Source organism: Dufourea novaeangliae, unplaced genomic scaffold, assembly GCF_001272555.1.
Source record: "Dufourea novaeangliae isolate 0120121106 unplaced genomic scaffold, ASM127255v1 scaffold84, whole genome shotgun sequence".
In the NCBI taxonomy this organism is placed as follows: domain Eukaryota; kingdom Metazoa; phylum Arthropoda; class Insecta; order Hymenoptera; family Halictidae; genus Dufourea; species Dufourea novaeangliae.
Window position 1 is genome coordinate 652,018 of NW_015373964.1, and position 21,797 is coordinate 673,814.

General features: G+C 39.9%; 2 protein-coding genes across 3 annotated transcripts; both read left to right on the top strand.

Annotated features, from left to right (window-relative positions):
- Positions 1-2,060: 2,060 nt before the first annotated feature.
- Positions 2,061-14,139, top strand: LOC107186696. Of its 2 annotated transcripts, none has more exons than XR_001516185.1 (2): positions 2,061-2,136; positions 13,884-14,139. XR_001516185.1 is itself a non-coding variant. In XM_015574626.1 (2 exons), the coding sequence occupies exon 1, from the start codon at positions 10,076-10,078 to the stop codon at positions 11,414-11,416; it is 1,341 nt and encodes a 446-aa protein (XP_015430112.1). In that variant the 3' UTR covers positions 11,417-11,426; positions 13,884-14,139. The 2 variants fall into 2 exon arrangements, 1 of the variants encoding a protein (XP_015430112.1); XM_015574626.1 differs by lacking the exon at positions 2,061-2,136 and adding an exon at positions 10,076-11,426.
- Positions 14,140-15,009: 870 nt separating this feature from the next.
- LOC107186688 (protein tipE) lies at positions 15,010-18,823 on the top strand. Its single transcript, XM_015574620.1, has 4 exons — positions 15,010-15,295; positions 16,145-16,403; positions 17,497-17,664; positions 18,698-18,823. The coding sequence occupies exons 1-4, from the start codon at positions 15,010-15,012 to the stop codon at positions 18,741-18,743; spliced, it is 759 nt and encodes a 252-aa protein (XP_015430106.1). The 3' UTR covers positions 18,744-18,823.
- The last annotated feature ends 2,974 nt before the right edge of the window (positions 18,824-21,797 follow it).

The following is a 21,797-nucleotide window of genomic DNA, read 5'->3' on the forward strand; positions in this document are numbered from 1 at the left end:
TGGAACAAAAAACAAACAGTTTTGTCATTCACATATTAGATACTAGACAAAAACACTCTCAATGTAAAACAAATATTGATTGTTGTAGAAATGGGAAACATTTGAAATCAATTCCTTTCCTTTTGCTGAAAAATTACTTGTAATTATATAATAAATCTGTTAATTACAAAAAAGTTTCCAATATTTTTCATAAATCATGGGTACTTCTCTAATATTTAGTGGGTGGGTGATAAAACTTTTTATTTTTTGTTCTAAGACCAACGATATGGACGTGAAATATTCCACTGCAGAATGACTGAAATAAAAAATATGTACCAGTCATGCAGCTGCTGTGCCGCTATTTTTTATTCAAAAATTCTAAACAAAATTCTCTTCTGTTCCTTTTTATACATACCATAAGAACTTTATATTACATTTTTTGTAAAGCTCATAAATTTCTTTAAAATCGCCTGCAAAGTTATCCAATAATTTTTGGCCTATCGTTACCGATTAACCCTTTCATTCCCAAATTATTTAAAAATTAGCAACGAGATATTTTTGTGTGTATTACAGTGCATATAAATGATCCACAAAAACATTTTAATATTTTGAAACCGTCCAGTACTATTTTTTATCCCTTGCCATTTGACAGCATTTTTACTTTTATCGCAGTTATATATAGTAATTCCCATTATAACGTTATTATACATAATAAATACCAATTTTTCTTACCATTGATCTGTAAACCTTTTTGAAATATTTCAATGAAATTAGAGTTTCGTAAGTTTCTGTTGTATTTATAACAACTCCCAACACTTGAATTCCATCAAATGTGTGCCATACCATTTATACAAGACTAAAAGAAACTATTATATACACACAGATATGAAAATATATAAGATAGCAATATTTTATTTGGTAATTTAGAATACGTTGGCATATGGCAACAGTGGGAATGAAAGGGTTAACTAAACGCATGTATTTTCAACATTTATAACTTAAAAAACGAAATAAAGTGTGCCTGGCTACGTACAGCCTTTTCCCCTGTAGCAGTTAACGTATTAATGCCCGATAACACGTACCGATCCGACACTTCAATAATATTCAATTTACACACCGCTTGTTTTGAATATTTCATTGCGAAAACTGCGGTATCGGTTTCATCGGCGGAAGAGTTGTTACAAAAAGAGGTGTTTCGAGTGGCGGCCGCGTAGCTAATTAAATCGATCGTCGATCGGGGTTAATTAATTAGAAGAGCCACTGTCCGCCCGGGCGCCAAGTAATTTCCATTATTATCCCAGGGATGGGTGGTAATTACCACCCTCCCAACGAAACAAAGAATCGAATTTCGCGGGTGTCCATAGGATCGATACCACCGAATGTCGGAAATCAACCAATAAAGCCCAGTCTACGAGAGATAGAATACAGGAAGAAGTAGGCTGGGGGCAGGGCTGCCGGAAACTCTAATCATCACCGGTTCGTCACAGTCGAAATCAAACGGAGCCACAGAAACATGGGTGGGGGAAGATCAACGAATCGATCGTCGCCGCCTTTCAGATAGAGCCACGTGAAAAGGAGCCCCGGTGTTTCGCCCCGAGGGGGGATGGCCTCGGATACGAATCGAAAAAGAAGCATAGAGACACTGGTAAACCGAGGCGACAATCGGTGGAACGGCGAGATCCCCGTTAACGGGATCAGGAAATCTGATTTTTCCGATTCCCATTCAGGCCACTTTTTCCCGTCGTTGAATACTACCCTAGCTGATAGAACGACGGAGACAAAAGTGACATAGGGAGGAAAAACAGAAGAGAGAAAGGGACCTCAGAGTTGATTCTCCCCTCTATCTCTGTATCGTCCTATACATATAATTCCAGTTCTTCTGAAAATATCGCGGGTGGACGCCAGAGAGAGAAAGAGAGAGAGAAAGAGAGAGAGGGCAAGAGAGGAAGAACGGCAGCCTCGTGGAAAAAGCCTCGGTATTGGTGGGCAACAGGAGTATTGATTTTCTGGTACGATACGGCAACAACGAGGTGGAGCCATCGCAGCCCCAGTGGTAGCGCCGCCATATTTGTTTCCCCCAGGAGGACCAGGGAGAGACTGCGGAAAGCGGATTTTCCAGGGGCTTCTTCCAGTCGGCGATCCCTTCGACGATTAAACGTAAGTAGAAACCATTGGTCAGTTCGCAATGTGGCTTGTGATTTTTATTGAGCTGTCGGTGGCGTTTTTGTTTCGCGTGTTGAATCGACGCGGTAGACACTTGTGCCCGCGACAGATGATCGTTGCGGCCTGACTTTGACGGGGCTCGTGTAAACAACGTGCGACGACCGCTTGACAGGTGGTTGTATCGAGTTCAAGTGATCCATCCAGGGTACTGTTATAGTGTTACAATTTATTTTGATGTATTGTGGACCGGTGAAAGTCGAATCCTCGATGATTCCACGCGGGTACTAGTGTCCGTGGCTTCCGGTAGACGAGCGAGCTGTTCGATTATTACGCCTTTGGTTTTCGTTCGTTTGTGACTGTATCCGAGTGAGATCGAGTTTGATGATGTAGTGAGGATGTCAATTTGTTGTTTGAGGTAAGTTTGGAGTAGTGGAACGACGATGTGCGACGAATATAGTGGTAGAACCGACTGATCCTTAGGGGATTGATCCGCTCCGTCTACTCATGGACGTAGCACGTGGCGATATAATATCGTTGACTCACGATTGCGACGGTGGTGTTTGGTTCATGGGGATTTCAAATGATATTTTTTGGGTTGCGGAAAATGTGGCCTGACTGTTTCCGCAGTAGCGCGATCACTTTACTGACGATTGATTCGATGAAAAGTTCAGTGGAATTTGGGTTGATGGGTTTCGTCCTCTGTTTAAATATTGGTTGCTGTAGTTTATCGATTGTTCGGCGACTGTGTGATCCTGTTAGGTATCAAAATTTAATTGGATCGAGTCACATGTGATGTCAATGGAAGTAGTACAAGTGCCCTTTATTCTTGTTTACTTCAATGAAGTCCACTGCAGTACTTAACATAGTTTCTTTGTGTCGAAACGACGTGGGAAAAGTGTTTTTAATTTGTTAGAAGTGCAGTTGTGTGAATTTAGTTTAACTTGAGTAATTCAATAATTCAGTGAGTACTGGATTTACCACAGCATTGGATTCGATGTGTTATTCAATTCAGATCTACTTCTAATACGTAAGCTCTTCTAGTCTGGAGATATTTAGTTAATACTGTTTTGTATATGTGACCCATCATAAGCTAACAATTTTACATGAAAAGTTATCTTAAACGGAATATTTCTTACGCGTGTCTGATTATGAAGGAGTTATTCTATTTACACGACAATGGCTCCTGTATGCTACGTATCTAACCACGCATGCAGATTCCGACGTGGCTGGCCATGACAGTCCTATTCTACTTGCATCACGATTAGCTGCCTGTTTTAGTTGTTTGATCATTAAAGGCTTACGCTATGCAAAGATTCATGAATACATTACCGACTGTATGTATTCACACCACAGAATATGCAAAACACAGTGTATAACACAAGCCTTTCTATTTCTCCGATTAACATTAGAATTACCGACGATAGAACTATATACGTATCTATTTCTATCAGATCGATAAACATGACAAACCTCTGAAAATAATCAAATTTATAAATTAACTAATTTCCTCGTATTCATATAGCAATGAAAATTATGAAAGGTTTGAGTAAACTTATTACAGTAAAATTTTAATCGTCGTTAAAAGAATGCACTAACCAGTCATTTTGACTGTCTCAGTCTAATGTTAAATACCTAAAACAAATTTCTGTCAGTCAGCAAAAATTTTAGTTCACACAAAAATTGTGATATATCGTGATACGAATAGCAGGAATATAAACAAAAGGAGCTTCAGCGTCACGAGTGTCGCGTCGCCTCGAGCGCCACACGCATCCACACACTCCATTTGTTCAGGAGCCATGCTATATTTATAGCCGCGCGCACATTCCAGCGTATATAGGAACGATACTAGATCAATGGTCTCTATGACGATGCACAATAATCGATACGACCCGGCATTCCCACCGTCGAGAGGATTTCCACATCGCGATTTTCACTCGAACGCCAAATACGATGGTCTTGGGCGATAAAAGTTATTCCAGCAACGATCAAGACGGCAATAAAGTGTTTCCCTCGGCACGGAGAATATTCTCCCTGAAACGAAGCTGAGGGAACGTACTCGAGAAAAAAGTTCGAGCACCTTTCCTGCCCGTTTACGAGCGCAGTACATCAGAAGAACACGGAATTTGCTTCGAAATATTTATAACTGTGCTCCGGAAGACTGTGGGAATTTCGTGCTCGTTTAACGAGACGCACTGAACAACAAAAAGGGAACGCAGGAAACGATCGAGGAGAAACAAAAGCAAAAGGGGGACAAAGGGTGTCGCGGCTGCTTAACTGGAGTCGCGGAAGACAAAGAAGATACGAAGGAAACTAGAGGCTCGGGCGAAATTATTCGCGAGGTTAGAGCCAGTTGGAAGATTCCCCTCCGAGCATTGTGACGGGCATTCAATCCATTCATCAACAAGCACTCGACCGATTCAGTATTGTTCGGAATCGGTTTGCGTGATGCTGAAAGCTATACTACCTGAAAGCTTTAATATAATGAAATGAGAATGAATTAGATTTTAGGTATCGAGCAATACTACCGCTGGTGAAATGTGTGTAAACGATAAAATTAACAGAGAGTAGTAAAAATTATTTAAATAGTGGGATGGAGATATTGTTTTCACGCGTTTGGACACCTGTAGTCACTCAAATACGTAATCCATGTTTTGAAAGTTTTTACGCAATATCAGCTGAATATCTGTTCAAGTTAATATACAGGGCGACTCAGGTCAGGTAGTACAATCGGGTAGGAGGTTATTTTATATGCAAAAACAAATCGAAAATATGAAATAAAATTTTTTACTATGATGCTTTGTTTCCGAGATAATAGAATTGGAAAATCTACAGGGTATACACGTGCAATTAAATGGGACTTAACTCACGTGTCTGTACATTGCGGTCCGTTTCTACTTATTTCCAGCACGAATGCAGGCGTTTTATATTCTCAAGATCGATTTTCTCGAAAACAACGCCTACGATGGAAAAATTTTACTGTACAGTTTTGATTTATTTTTGCATAAGGAATAACCTCCTACCCGTATGTATCGTCCATTCGACCGTACCCCTTATAAATAAATAAAAAAGCCATTTACCAATTTTAAATAAATAATTCTTATAATTTCTAACAATTTCGTTTAACAATTTTAAATACATATATCATAAATTTTTTATCAATTTCATTGCCTAATTTTGTAGAGCATAATCAGCCATTCAATTCTCATTGCAACCATTTCTTTATATCTGCCACAGGTTTCACGACATACAGCAAAATAGAAAAACACTTATTAAAATTAAGGAGAGTTTTCACCCTAAAGTACCCAAAAGTAGTAAAAATAAAAAATCTGATATTCCGATTAAAGTCTGCCTACACACCTGCAAGGTTGAAAAAAAATATAAATTTTTGGGTTGCCAAAGCTCTCTTGTCAGAAATCTAAGTCAAGTTCGTAGCAACAAAAATCCCCACAGAAGAATTTCCCAAAAAATGTCCGCATTGTGTTCATGCTCACTCGCTGGAATTACAAATGGCCCTCGAGACACGCGAAGTTTCCCAAAAAATCGGAATTTTCGGTTAAACAAAGCTCTCTTGTCAGCAATCTGAGTCAAGCTCGCAGCAACAAAAATCCCCACGGAAGAATTTCCCAAAAAATGTCCGCATTGTGTTCATACTCACTCGCTGGAATTACAAGTGGCAGTCGAGACACGCATAGCTTAGGAGATCGCGAGGAACGCGCGCGCGGCGCAAAGCAACCGGGCGCCACACCGTCTGCGGCCGACGCTCGATAAACTACGTTACGTGTGCTAACGCGTCGAGCCTTCCCGTTCCTTCTTCCTTTTCTGTTTTTTTTCCCTCTTCCTCCCCCTCGCTCGACTGACCCCTTCCTCCCCGCCGTCTTCAGGTCGCTAACTGTGTCAACCGTGCCGAAGGTCCTACCGGCGACCGGAAACTGTGTCGCAACCTCATGGCGGCTTCAATTTCGCGGGAAGCGAAAAACTGGAGCGTACATGTTATGGAAAATTCTCGCTGATAATTAAGTGGTTCTGGGGAACGAGCGTTATCGCGATTAAAAAGAAAAAGAAAAATACAACCCCTGGCGGTTTTCGACGTTCCCTGGCTGACTAGCGTGCCACGAACCGCATGAGCGTGATTAGCATTGTACAGCACTAGCTGCGGCAGTCTCTGGAAACCTTTTTTTTTTCTTCAGACTTGTTCCCTTCCCTTTTTATGGGAGAAAGTGCTGCGACCTCGCGAGAAAGACTACGACCCACGGTAATTGCGGCAATTTATAAATTTTCGTGTCGTTGGGAACGGTGAAAAATATTATGGAAATTATGACGGAATGGTGGCGAATTTTCTTCATTTTTCTACCTTGTGAGGAATTATATTTGGGCAAGGGAAGATAGTGTTCGGGCATGTTACACGTTGGAGATGTGAAATGACGTTTCTAGTTTATCGAGCATTAATGACTGGGAACGTTGATTCACATGTTTGATAACGTTCTTGTTTGATGTTGTTGTCTGATAATAGGTACACTTCGTGAGATAACTGTGAAACCACACTGAAACTTGCAATCTTTCTGTATTGTGGATAAAATAAAAACGAACCACTTTGTTTTCTAGGGAATATAATCTTCAGACTATGCATATTCGATTTCAAACATGGCATACTTGGTTTGTTTTTATTTTAATCAGGATACATATGAATTGAAACTTTTAGGGTGGGTTATAATTTTATATAAAATAGATATGAACGGCAGGGAATAAATTTTACAAGATGGTATACATTTTGATCCTTTTAGGGGAAAATGTCAATCGATTATATAATTGTCGTTGACATCTATATGTGATTGTTGTATACAAATTACCAAATGGGGTATAATAAATTTATTCCGTATTACCCGATATCGCAGCAGAGAATTAGCAGTAGCATGAAAGGATTGCTTCTAGTCTAATAATTTGTACGCTTGTATGTCGTTGACATCACACACTTCGCGGCAAGCGTTCGCAGCGTCACGAGATCGAGTGCCGTAGCACTTTCGAGATCTGTTGCAAAGCGTTTGAAGGATTGAAGGAAGCGAGGAGAGGATGCTTTCTATGCCGACGCAATTAATTACGCGTTAGTGCTTTAAAGCTACCACCGCACTTTTTGTCATGCAGTTTCTGTCGCTTGCTCTTCAAACTGTGCCACCCGTTCTGAAAGCCGTATGGCGGGGAAAACTGTGTCACAGTTACACCAGCACGGTTTCGTGTCGGGTCGCTGATGGTCTCGCAGAAAAAAAAGAAATTAACGCGATCCTTCCGAATATCGCGACAAAAAACAGTGCATTGCTTTAACGCGCGCTTTGAAACATTTTATCGTTTCACTTTTTCTGGTCGAATTGTTAAATTTTCTTACCAGTTTTTTTTCCTGAACCATCGAGAACGATGGAAATTTACTAAAATCACAATTTTCCCTGTCAGAAGAAAATGATGAGATGATTCTTTAGTTGAATTTAACTTTAAAACTATCATATTTTGTAACTGGAAGTTATTGTGCCTATATACCATAAGTTTAAAACGATTATTTTCTCCTTGTATACTTCGAAATAGTAATTATAATTTTAGCTCATTGTTGGTAAGAACGGAATATTCTAGGTTACTTTTTTTTCTACTACTTTATAATACTCGATGTATATTCGAACCACAGAATTATCGGAGTTTCGTAGTCATAACGACGACATACAAAGTTAAACGCGATCCACTCTTATTAAATGGCGAAGCATCGTCTGACACGATTAAAGAAAGTTCACCAGGGTTGATCTTCGACCCACTTTCACCCAACGTGCAATCGAGTAATGTTTATTTCAAGCTGTATGAAACTTGTATGGTTACAGCATTGGTATTCAAGAAGAATATACAGAAATTCTGTTTATAAATTAAATTGATTGCACTACGAAATTCACATCTAACAGACAAGATTGAAAGGAAAGTGCGAATTCTTTGTACTGAATACTTCTGCCTCAATTAATGTCATAAATTGTGAATAGACTGCGGATGTTCATGCAAATATCGATTTCTTGACTAACTTATGAAGATTGGGCTCAACTATAAATTTGTTTTTTGAAGGTTTCTTGAGGTTCGACACTAAATAATATCCCCTGTAAACATTATTAAAATTTGAACTGTACCGAGGTTTAAACGGTCACCTATACAATAAATGTATAAAATCAGCAGTCTAATAATGAAATAGTAATTTCATATAACAGAAACAAATAATACTACCATGCTGAAATTTTCTGTAACAGAATATTTTATTTTATTGATTATTAACATTTACAGATTTGTGGCAAAGAGTTGACAGAGAACCAACATGGAGCATTGGTTTCTAAACCAGCGATATAAGAAGAAAAGAATATTGCTTTTGTATAACATTCATCATAAGACCTTACAAAACGAAAATCAAAAGAATTTTCATTTCGTTAATCAAGATACGTTTATGTTAATGGAAAAATGTGTAAAAATAATCTTCCATTAGGTTGGTATCAAATTTCCAGAAATTTGTAGAAAAATTTTTATTTGTATTCGAACCACCACCGTAACAATATTTAACACTACATCCTCAACTATTTCAAATGCTCACTAGAAGCCTGTGCTTCGAATAAAAAATTAAAAAAGAATCTTGGTGCTGAGACACTATAGCTGTTACAAGGAAAAAATTCCGAAATGAATATTTTATACTTAAACCCTCTCCCACCCCGAAGCATCTACTATGATAAAACTACAACAGGACAGGAGTACAACAGTCAAGCGTCGATACATTTCATTTAATCTGAACAACAAATTCCTAAAAGATTATTTTTGGTGGAACATCTTCTCCCAAGAATCTACTACTCTAAAACTGCAACAGGGACAGGAGTACAACAATCAAGTATCGATACGTTTCATCTAGACAGTTTCATCATTTACGAGGAAAAAATTCCTAAAAGAATATTTTTGGTTGAACCACTTCCCCCAAGAATCTGATACGGTAAACGGTACAGGAGTAAGTACAACAGTCACAGTATCGACACGTACCGTCCAAAAAGATTCAATTTTCCGCCGCCGGATCCGTCGGATCCCGCCATCTCTGGACGATCGTCCTGCAACAGAGCATCATCCTCCGGGATGGCAGGACGGTACATCGATGACGTCAAATGCGGCAGTGCACGGCGTCGTTGCAGTTCGGAGCAGCGCAAGCGCGAACAATCGATCGATGCGCGGCGCCGCTCGAGCGTTCCGCCCCGCGCACCTCACACGAGGCGCAAAGCGACCGAAAGCAGAACACGCGCGCGGCCAGCCTCGTCCTGCCGTCGAAACGGAACGCGGTGACACGAAACTCGCGTGAAACACTGAACGTGAATTACATTTTAAGTTCGCGATGCGTATCCTTGAGTAGCTTCAAACTGTGCGTCAAGGATAATCAGGGACACATATCATCGCGGATGATCCACTCGGCCGACCTGCCCTAACGTCTCCATCGAAGATACCAAGCGGGATGCAAAAAAGGCTGGTATAGCCATCTGGGCGGTGGATAGGTCGACCTATCGACACCAGAAGTACACCGTAAACCCATGGATCCATGAGGGTAAACGATTGAGAAAACACGGTCCCATGTTGCCCGTTTCCATGGAACATATTGTTGGCGGTACGTACATCCTGCGAAATCTGTAGCGCGGCGTTATTGATAAAGCGTCGATGCCCTCGATCCCCGAGGTCTATAGTTACAGCTTGACTATACACTCGAGACCCTGTTAACACGGAATCGAGAGCACGCAGCATTGTCGTACTCGCCACGCCGATGGTATAGACAGTGTCGGGGGCGACCGAGATGGGCAATCGGATATGTAAGATGTAACCCCATTTGGAATTAGACGCTTGATCCTGGACCGCGGGATCTCCTATTGGTGATTGAACGGGAATTCTCGTCGGCAGTATGCCGAAGCCAGTGCCAGTAGAGGATCTGGTGATCCCGCCTCAGGACGCCAAGATCTGCGGGACTATATGTATCTGTCAGATGACGGCGGTTCTGTCATCCGTGGCTCTGGTATACCTAACGGTCGCGATCTACATGCCGTTCACAAGAGCCTATCAATCTGGCATCAGTGAGGTGCCGATGATGTGCACAACGATCCGCGCAGTGAACGCGGACAACTGCGACTGGGGCAGCTGCGGAGAGTGGTGCCTTTCGAAAACTTCCGGTCCATGTGTTCAGATCCACGTGAACCTCCGCAGAAACGGGTCCACGATCCTCCTCGCGAACTGTACGAACACCACAAACAAGACTTGTTACGGTATCGATCAGGAGAACGCGAAGAAATCGAAATGCATCGCGGACGAGTGCCGTAACCTAACCGGCACGTTCAACTGTTCGTCCGGGGTGTGCATAAATATTACCGACGCGTTCGAGTGTATATTCCACGACACCGATCCACCGATGAAGTGTTCCGGTAGACGCGGCAAGATCACTTGCATAGATATAGACGGTCTGTTCAATTGCAACCGTGGGACCTGCGAGCGTATACGGACCCCGTACAATTGCGACCGTAGATGCGTCGATATCCCAACGAGAAACAAGAATATGATACTGCTCAGCGGAGACAAGGTATATCTCAGCCAATGCGAAAGGGCTATAGACGTGCTGAGTAATCGTGAGATCTGGCACGAGGATCGTGGCGACGTCATGATGGCGTCCTGTTATGGGATATTCAATTCGACTCTGGGTGTCGAGGCTGTGGATTGTATCAACGGTTCCGTCCTGGAGAAGGACCTTCTCACAGATCTGACCAACTTCACCTATCTATCCTATCTTAATCTATATGCTACCAAACCCCTGGATGAGTCCAGAATGGTCGCGCCACCGGAACAGGATCTGATCATCGCGAATGAGAGCCGTTTGCTGATCAATCTCGAGGGTTGCGTCAATACCCTTCGTGACGAGTGCAGGGACTTCCTTCACGAGTACGGGAAGGACGGTTCCGATCACAACGCTAGAGCCAGATTTCCGTGTTACTTCGCGGAGGGTAACACCGGGGTGGTGGTATCCCGGTTCAATCTGGAGAACACCTATTATCAGTTCCTGATCGCGTTATTGGTGCCCAGCATTCTGTTCGTGGTTAGCTGTGTGACGTTGATCTTTTGTCAAAAGACCGTGGTGGTCGGGGACGACGCGAAGATGCGATTCAAGGGCTCGCCCGGCGCGCTCGCGTCGATGGAAAAGAGCGCTTCGGGTAACCTGGGGGATGCTGGCGGAGGAAACTCTGCTATGGCGCTCTGAGATCCGTCACGTAAGAATCGTCCATGCGACGTAACGAGGTTTAGAACGAATTTAGGATGCATTTTTTATGCCGAGTTCGAATTAACATTAGTGTAATAATGACAGGCGATACTTTGTGCTGTTAAATTACCGAATAAACGTCCTAATTGTCTGAGGTCAGGGGATGGAAAGTCGAAATATCTTTTTCTTAATTAATTGTAAATTCTCTTAAAAAGCGAATTTCGGGAGATTTTTTAGGCCAATTTGAATTAAAATTATTGGACTATTTAAAGTCTGTACTTTGTGTAGTTAAATTATTTAATAAACGTCCTAGTTTTGTGAGGTCACGGGATGGAATGTCGAGATACATCCCTCTTTTTTAACTAATCGTAACTTAAAGGGCGTATTTGGGAAGAATATTTCTGCTGAATTTCAATTGAAATTATTATAGTATCCTAAGTCTGCACTTTGTGTAGTCAAATTACTTATTGAACGTCCAAATTTTTTGAGTTCAGGGAATGGAAAGTCGAAATAGTTCTGTTTTTTCAATCAGTGATGACTGAAACTGTGAATTTTATCTGAACGTAACTAAAGCTGAATGCACAAAAAATAAGGTTTTTACGTCGATAATGTAATTATGATAGTTGGCTTTTGATAAACGAAACAAGTTCTTCATTGTTATTGTGTAAAACAAAGATTAAACGATAAAATGAAATTCATTTTGAAATATGCCACGAGTAACTTGTTCAAGGACGAACATTACATGTGCGCAACCATCATACTCCATTAAACTAAAAATAGAAATTCATTTTTTATTATGAATATTTATGTTTGCAAAAAAGAATGTTTCATTCATGTTTGGCAAAAGTCTTGAGAATGTTCGCGTTTAAAATCTCAGAGTCTGATGGATCAGTGGTCATATACGTCCAAAAAAAGAAAGTGTTTCTTAACTTTTAAATCGTGATTAAATCAAAATCTTTCCGATCCAGGTTATATTAATTATGGAGAGTGCGGTAATAACTTTAATCACCTGAAATATCTCCGTTATTTTTCTCTAAAAATAACTGACATCTCTATGTGGAGAAACTTTGTTAACAAAAGTCTTATAATACAGTGGGAGTCATAATATGGAAGTAATAATTTTTTTGTTGGTGAAGAGTTTTCGGAAATCTTAAAGTCACCTCCAATTTTTAAATTGCTTGCCGTACTTTTGTATTGCTGGTAGAGTAGAAAATTTCAGACCATTTCAACGACCCCTAATGCAAGGTCATTTGACAATAAATAAAAACGTAAGTAACAAATCAGACGTTGTAATAGACGTTGAAAGTGGTGCCCGTTTGTATCGATGCAACATTGAAATAGTCAGATTGCGAAAGCCCATATATTCCTCATCATTTCCGGATTGATTGTATAACATCCTGCAATGATTCTTTCTTTCATATCTCGTGACGTTGTTGACTTCTCCTGATACACAACATTTTTTAATGTTCTCCACGGTGGAGTCCGTGCAATTGTTATCTCACTTCCGAATTGATTGTGGCGCAAGCTGAAATGAGTCTTTGTTCCATATAATGTACTAGTATCCCTCCATTAGTCGTTGAACGTAGTTATACGTAGGTATTTGTAACACGAAGCAAAACGTATGCTGAATAGGAGTCTAAATAATACAGAATAGTAAGAAATGTAAATAGCGAATGACGTTGCTAAGAAATTTCATACTTCTTTCCATTGCAAACAAAGTTTGTCTATATTTCCAAAAATAACAAAGGTATTCAAGGTGATCCAAGTTATTGCCCCATCCTGTACATTTTGAATGTAGAATAACATTTTTACATTTAGAACTTAGTTTTCGAGAAAATCGCATTTTAGAACCCAAGTGCGCGTGGGCTGGAAATACGTCTGACCATGACCCATTACTTCCACTTGCATTAGTGTTTATCATTACTGACAATAGTATGGTGTTACATATTTTTCACAGTAATTTCATATGAACTGATAGGAGATACTAAAGTCGATGGTAAACGGATAGATAGTAGACTGCAAATATAAATAGCGATCATTATTCGAATACATTGACCAGTATATTGAACAACCTGTACACACGACAAATGTTCCACTTCGATTTTCTTTAAAATTTATTCTACAATTTCTTCGAGAATCAATTAAAGATTCGTTTCAAAGGAGTCAACTGTCGAACCGGTTCGAATTACAATACGACAAATATCTCAAAGATTCTATAATTAATAAACTGCGGATGTTTATCCATTTATAGCGTTCCTTAAAATGAAAAATGCAACAATGTTTACCTATTTATGAGATATTGCTAACGTAGAAAAGCATCTGGTGGAGAATCTACAATTCCGACCCATTTTAATTTAGGGATATTAGTATTGGAAATTGTGAATTTGTATAAACTTCCATACTCTACTAATTAACCAATATTTTGAAGTTATGTATTAACAACGGCACTTTCATTTTCTGTCCACAGGCATTCCCCTCCTGGAGGAGAGTCCGGCTCGTCAGTCGATATTCTCCCTGCGCGGGCATTATTAAGGTGTGGGGAGGGGGGGAACGCGTGGTTAAAATTCTCATCTTGCAAAAACCAAAAAACTAAACACACAAACATTTCTGCAAAAGCATCGATAAACTAAAAAGAAGCAAAAACCGGAGAGCAAGCGGTCAAGAACGAGACGTACCGAGCGAAAGAATTTTTCCTACTTGCACTGCCTGGCACAAACACATACACACACTTTAAACGAGAAGCGCACGTGCTTATTTTTTCAACAAATAAAAAAAAAAATAACGAAAAGAAGATACCGCGTTTTGGACGCGCTACGAACGTGTTCGAGCGAGCGGATATTTGCGCGCGGCGCGCTGCTCTCGGCTACTTCTCTCCCGCTTACGGGGATGAACCTGAATCTGGGCTCAATGAAACTTTCGGATACGACGAAACCTGGAACGGAACCAAAGGAACAAGACAAATATTCGGCGTCTTTTACACACGTGACATGCGCGTCGGTAGCTTTTAAGTGTCCCCCTTCTGATTGATTCGCCGTGACCATAGATAAGGAACTAATACAACATATAAGGATAGCCACTTCGTATCGACACACTCAGCTAATTGTTCGTGTTACACGTACACACCGAAGAACTACATCCATTCAAGGATCGAAGGACGTGCCTTTGCTGGTATATGATCGGTCACGATCTCCGCACCGATAACAGACGAATTTTTACACCATCGACCATTAAACCGAGTTCATCGCTTCGCTTCGTTACGATTCCGCAGAATACAATAATTTTAAGCTTCACCGTACGATTACTCTGATACGGGAACGAAACACTTTAAAGAACAGAACTGGAAACGGTTGGCTTAAGGTGACCAGAGGAGACACCACTCCTTCCAATTGTTTCGCTTAGAACAGTATACTGCACAGAAGATTCTACATAGATATTGGAGATTTCGTTTTGAAAAAGGGAGAAGAAAAGTGCGAGTGAGGGAGGGATCCAGAGTCCGAGGACTCTGTCGAAGAGATTATTTCTGAGTGGACAAAGAGGGTCCAAGCGACCCAAGAAACGGATTCATCATTGATTCCGACGAGTCAACGGTGATCATGGGTGCCCAGGAAGAGGATACCAAGTCCAGCACCATGGGCGGTGTACTACCAGTGGTGGAAGTAGCATCGCTGGTAGAAAAGGCGAAGTTCTACACCTCACTCTGCCTGGGCACCACAGCGATCCTCGCGGTTTTCGCCTTCCTATTTTTGATCCCTTTTGTGGTCGAGCCAGCGATATCAACGATCCTGGCCGATTTTTCTCCTCACGCCGTAGCCTGCGTTGTCACCGACCACGTTTACGCTGAGGGACTGAAGAATTGCTCTTGGGCGAGCTGTAGAGAAGGTAACGTTGTCGTTAATATGTACGAACAAATCCCATCCTGGCTACTAAAGTGACGCAACTCATAGTCATCACTATGGGAAAGTTGTAGAAACAGTGTTCAATCAATCAAATGTGTGATCTGTTAGCTTCTTAAGTTGGCTAGTTGTTAGCTTACTCTTCGGAGTGAACCTGTGATTTTAGGTAGTCATTTTCCTTTTTGGAGAATCTAATGTTTTTAAGTTCTGTCACTTTTCTAGCAAGGGTACGGTGTGCTAATTAATAATTAGTAATTACCCTTCAACATGTTCACTGAAGAAATTTTTACTCTGTAATTGAACAATTGTAGGCTTCAGAAATGCAATGTTTCTCCATATAATTCAATGGCACCGGTGACCGCTATGGCAGTTACTCTGTCAGACATATTTTGTTTTCCTTAGTTGGAACTACTTGCAAGTTGTTTTCCTTGATAAATTAACTGTCACGTCATTCATAACTGGATGACTAACTTCCAGTTAGATGAGAATGAATTTGGTCTGATAGTTTGATGAATCGGTTTGATAGATTAATGAATCGATTTTAGGATAAACAAGATGAACTTAACCCATTTGCATCAATTGATTAGACACGTCTCTAGTTAATCCAGTGTCAATAAGTAATTCACGACTGGTCTATATCTCTGACAATCGTAACAGATATTTTCGTTTGAGGATTATCCCAGTGACATGGGTCTATTAATAACGAATCTTAGGCAAACAATGGATTCTATCATATTAGGCACACTCGAGTAAACTATAAATGTTTAAAATCTGATGTCAACTAATTGATAACCTAATGAAACGACACTTTGTTAACGATTGCACACGATTACAGGTTGCACCAGTGCGGCCCTTCGCTGCCACCAGATCAGAGTGAACTACACGAGGCTGTCATTCGAGGAATTTATGGCGAAACCTCTCGGCTCCATACCCTGGGACGTGCCAGACACGAAGTTCTTCGTGAACACGGAAGGCTGCGGCTATCCGCCGCGGGTCAACTGTTCGGACTTCTCGAAGAAATACGGATACTCGAACATTGGGAAGATATTCCCCTGTTATTACAGCCGAACACACCCCGAGACTGTCGTCGCGAGGTATAATTACAGTTTTCTGTTTGTATTTGCGGAATATAGCCGGCACGGAAGCACGAAACGTGTCATGTTCGATGCACATTGCGAACAATATAAACTGTATATCATGTCCCCGGATATCTAGATCTGTGGAAGTTTCTTGTTTATTTTTTCGTTGCGTTGAAAACTGTAGCCTGATAGAATCTTTCACCTGTTCTTTATTGTTTCGTGATACAGGGGTGGGTTTTAATGGGGTATAGATACCTTTGACTGATAGGTTTCTGGGTTCCACATCGATGTTTTTTAACGTTTAGAAGTAATGGCTTGTTTACGAAGGAATTTTGATGTGGGTGTTATTGTGTTTTTATTATATCTAGATACACTTCTTATCTGGAATGTTATAGATATACCCTAGGAAACCTTGAAGTTTGAGTCCACTTAATTTCTGGTTATTGCTTGCTCAGCGAACCGTCGAACAAGCACACTAGACTCCGAGGACTTCAACGCGTTGTGTCATACAATGTACATATACGTGTGTCAATTACTAATGCGGTATAAAATGTCTTCCACTTTGCATGAAACTTTTCTAAACCTGTTTTTAATGCATTCATGAGATTGTTCTCATTAAAATAGTAGTAACTTTTAACATTATGACAACACTGAACGACACAAACACTGAAATTTATCCGAATAACATTGTGTTTGAACTCTTTTTGTCAAGGAAAATGTGAATAATTCATCAGTGAAAACTCAATTGGAGGTAGTAGTACTTGACTTAGGGTCACATTATGCAATAAAAAGCGTCACTATTTGATTAAAAAGTGGTATCGGCTTCCAACAAGAAACTTCAGAAATTTCCAGGGGAATATAGTACAGATTTACTAAAGAAACAAATTGAAATGTTAATTTAGTAGAATCTTTGATACAAAACGTTACACAATATGAAATAGGGTATTAAAATAAGTGGTTCACTTTTCATAATACCTAATTTCATATTGTCGAAACTAAATTCCACTAAATTAAATAAAAAACAGGAGATATCACAGTGATCACTAACATTAAACCATACACTGAACTGAAATAATATACTGACTTACTTAGTCTTGTGTATTTACAGGTATTCCTGGGACGAGAATTTAAGGCATCTTGTACTAGCCTTGGTGGTGCCTATAGTTCTATTCATAGTGTCATTGGTTGTACTGTGCTACTGGTACTGTCCACCTGTGGGCAAGAGCTGCGGAGGACCAGGCCGTAACCTGATTGACAAATACGCCAGAAAGGAAGAGTAAGTAACGTGTATGTATGCAGTGCCCAGTGCGGCTAGATGAACCCTTATACCTTACTACCACTCCGAAATTGCTTCGAGGAATTAATATTGTTCCTAAGGTGTCGAAAATTAAAGTGTACAATACAGAAATATTATTTGTTTAATTCACACATTAATTGTTATTACTAGTCCTTAATCACATACATAATTACTATAATAAAACTATATATTTCATAGGTGAAATTAGTCTCACTTTTTGAAGTGTCTATCTTTGATTATCAAAATCTTTTAATGGGATGGAACAGTAAAATATGATCCCAGAACATGAGAACTTTTTAATGTATGTATATGGAATTTACAGGGTATCATGTAATCGAGTAGGTGTGATTCTACGTGAAAAAATACGTTAGAAATATACAATAAAATTTGTTCATTTGATACTTCGTTCCCGAGAAAATCGACTTTGAAAATTAATTTGAAACGTGTGTATTCATCATAATAGTAAATAGAAACGGAATGCAATGAGAAGATGCCCTAGACAAGTCCTGTTCAATGGCACGCGTATCTAGCAGATTTCACAGACGATTTTCTCAAAAACAAAGCCTCAAATATTTTCTTTTTTTACGTAGAATCGCCCCTACCAGTTGCATAATACCGTGTATATGACATGATTATGGAAGTAATTTAAGTCGTATACTTTTCGTTGCGAAAATTCTTTCATGATACTGAAATATAAATCAATGTAACATAAAATAAGAGAAAAACTCAATTTCTTTAGTTTTTTGCCTTGCAACACTTTCATAATCAACGATACATATACTATATCTGTACATGTGTAGTATATTCAATAATAAAAAAAAGTGCCTTACTATTTATATCAATCTACAGTTTAATGCAAAATCAATTAGTGCTACAAATTAATAACTTTTCATGCTTCGAATTAAATTAGTAAAGCTGAATATAATTCCTCGGGGTAATACCTAGCAATATATTAATGCACGAGCATCTATACTGTATTTTTCATCACAAGTTTTCTGATATACTCGTACAGTATCCTGGGAGAGGACGAGTTCGAAGAGGATGAGGAAGAGTACTGACTGCTGCCAAGGGCTCACCCCCCTGCGCGGGAGTGACGCCGAAAAAATTATTGAATGTCTCCAGCGTACACACTTACGTTTTAAATTTTAAGCGATCGTTCAGAAGCAATAGCAGCGTTAAGGAACACTTCGTCAACGAAGAGAGAGACTCATTTCAGCGTTCAATATACCAGAATTATTTCGAATCGATACTTCCAATAATAATATTAAATCGTATGGAGAGTTTATTGCGTGCTTAATCTGTTGCTTTCGCTGAAACGAGACGATAGTCACGAGTCATCTGTGCTGTCTCAAACCCGTCTTCTTTTCACGGTCACTTACAATTTCTTTCCCCTGTATTTCTCTCAAAATCGCAATAAATCGAGGGCAATATCGTGTCCTGCATGGCGACGACAACTCTTTCCCAATGGAATTCCCGTGAAGAAATTTACAAAACGTAAGCGATTAATTTTTCATCGATCGTTAATGATCGAAGCGCGCTTGACTAACTCGCGAATCGCAAGATAGCCCGCGCGTCGAAAGTCCTATTTCCATAACCTCTCAAAGTACTTAACGCCCGTACAAATTAATCAGATGTCCGCGATATTTTTACACCGCGCAACGTGGAACCAAGAAACAGATAATCGCTTACGACGATCTCGATCGTTTTTAAAGAAAAATACCGAGCGTTCCTCCTTTTATACGGACGCGAGAAATAAACGTCAGCGAACCGTGAATTCAACGAGGTAAAGTGCAGGTTATATATATGCAGCAAAGCGGAGAAGTTCGATCATCTACCAGTATTCCCAAAACGTTGTTCAGGGGTATGATGAAAAAGGTGCGCCTTCCTAAAACGTGATAAAAATTAAGCGTAAGGAATCAATGTTTCGTCGAGTGGCACACGTTTTTCAACGCAAGCATTCGTTTGTAATAGAATAATCGGATCGGCTCGTCGGTAGCGTATACAGTAGACTCCCGATAATTATCCGCATTTGGGGCTCTAGGGGCGGGTAGTTCTAGGAACAGGTAATTATCGAGAGCCAATAGTCATCAATTTTCGGCCACAAAAGGCGACAAAAAGTGGGGTGCGCGTGTGTAGATAATACGATTAAGCAGGGGGCACGCCTAACGAATATTTATTCAGCAGGCAATTATCGCGAGTTTACTGTATCTGTAAGTCATGTTTACTCAGACTCGGATAGATGGGCAATTTGAAACGGCGAATAGGAAGCAAATACCAAAGAAAAACAAAAAAAGGTCAATCATAAATTTCATTACAATGAAATATTAATCGACATCTCGATGTTGTTTTCGAATAATATTTCTTAAATATTCATTGGAATACGCGCATCTGTCGTTTAAAAGAAACGTTTCACCGAGTTCTGCGTACATATGCGCTTTCGATTGATAGATCGACGGAGGTGAGAGACGTCGAAGAAAGCAGGGTGAGTTTATACATTAGGGAAGCAACAATTGATTCATCGAGCATTCCGAAAGAAAAACAAAAGGAATAATGAAACTCCTGCCAAGGCTCGTGTCACGACGCTTCAGAGACATTACCATCAATTTTCGCGTGTTCCGTTTTCTCTCTCTCGGAGATCTCGTCAGACAATTGGATTCGATGAATGTGTCAAACATAGAAATGGAAATCATAGAAGTCTTCGACGCGCGATTGAAAGCAAAGATAAAGCAAGATAGTTGTAAAAGCTATTTTTTCTCTTGATAATTGCAGGGAAAAGTCATTTCGAATGTGTACTACTGAGGTCGCAACACGAGAAATGGCGGTACCAGTGACACGGTTGCCTTCAGGATCTGTCGTCTTCGCACCAAGAAATGGAAAATTCGTAGGTTTAAGTCCTAGGCCGTAAGTTAAGTCTGTGAATATTAATCGACGAATTAATCTATCGAGATTGATATAAAAAAAAAAAAAGATTACTACCAGTTTTTTACGCGGACGCAATTCGCGTCGTGGTCCTAGTTAGACGAAATATTCGTGTGATGCGCTGATGCACGGACAGCACGCGTCTCGTGCGTATGTAGTTTACAGCTGTAGATATCAGTTTTCTCGGTTCGGTTTTCGGAGGGACGAGCGATCTGTTCCATAAGCTGCGAAACAACGTGATCTAGCGACCGTACTTATAGAATTTAAGTAGACGGAATGTGTTCGATTGCACTAGAATCTTACGAATCGTACGTATATCTTGCTGTACACTTATTTCTCAGCTGTGGAGGATGTTTCATGAAAGTCGGATAATTTAAACGAACTTAAATACAGTGCGTTACATAATAACAAAATCATACGATAATAAAATTGTAGTATGAATCTTTTTAATTTAATTGCTTTTTTTCTAAATCGACCGCAGAAAAGCAATGAATATCAAGGACACAAGCTTTAACATGTAATTACGTTATTAGTATAAACAAATACTAATGAAATAAAATACTTCTATTAAATCACAAGTTGTAGAATTCAAAATTTGATGAAGAGTGTAATTTTATTAACAAGAATCAATGTTAGGTTTAATTTAACGATCACCGTGATTTAATTATCTCTATGCATTTATTGAAATTATCTTTATTCCGACCTACGTAATAAATGATTATAAAGGACATTTTGTCACTTCCGATTGGAGTTAATTCTGTACGTTCAAATTGATCCAGAATTCGATCGTGCATTTCACGAAACACTCTGCACAGCAAGCAAGGTATTCCTGAACTTTCAAAAATATAACATTAGTAGACAAAATACCAATTTGTTATAAAATATTCGTTACGTAGTTTCATGTTATTATCAAGTTATTATATTAAATTAAATATTGTTGAATTTCGACGATTCTAACGCGAACGTGTCGGCACAAAACGATTCGCGGTGTTGTTTCGAAGCGTACGGAAACGAAATCGCGACCCCGTACATCTAGAATGGTTGTGAATCCTTACTCGGCCTTGCTCAAGGCGTCCAATTAAGTTGGAATACGTTTTTCCAAACGGAGACGGAATTCCAATCGGGACGCCTGCGTGTTGGCACTCATTCCCCACTCGAAGCTTGCTAATCGATTTCCGTTAGCGTGCACGCGT

What these genes read in the sequence shown, in the direction of transcription:
- LOC107186696 (XM_015574626.1), top strand. Translation starts at nt 10,076, where the DNA reads ATGCCGAAGCCAGTGCCAGTAGAGGATCTGGTGATCCCGCCTCAGGAC.
- LOC107186688 (XM_015574620.1), top strand. Translation starts at nt 15,010, where the DNA reads ATGGGTGCCCAGGAAGAGGATACCAAGTCCAGCACCATGGGCGGTGTA. An exon ending in CCCGAGACTGTCGTCGCGAG is followed by an intron (nt 16,404 to 17,496) that starts GTATAATTACAG and finishes GTGTATTTACAG; the next exon opens with GTATTCCTGGGACGAGAATT. An exon ending in AAATACGCCAGAAAGGAAGA is followed by an intron (nt 17,665 to 18,697) that starts GTAAGTAACGTG and finishes ATACTCGTACAG; the next exon opens with TATCCTGGGAGAGGACGAGT.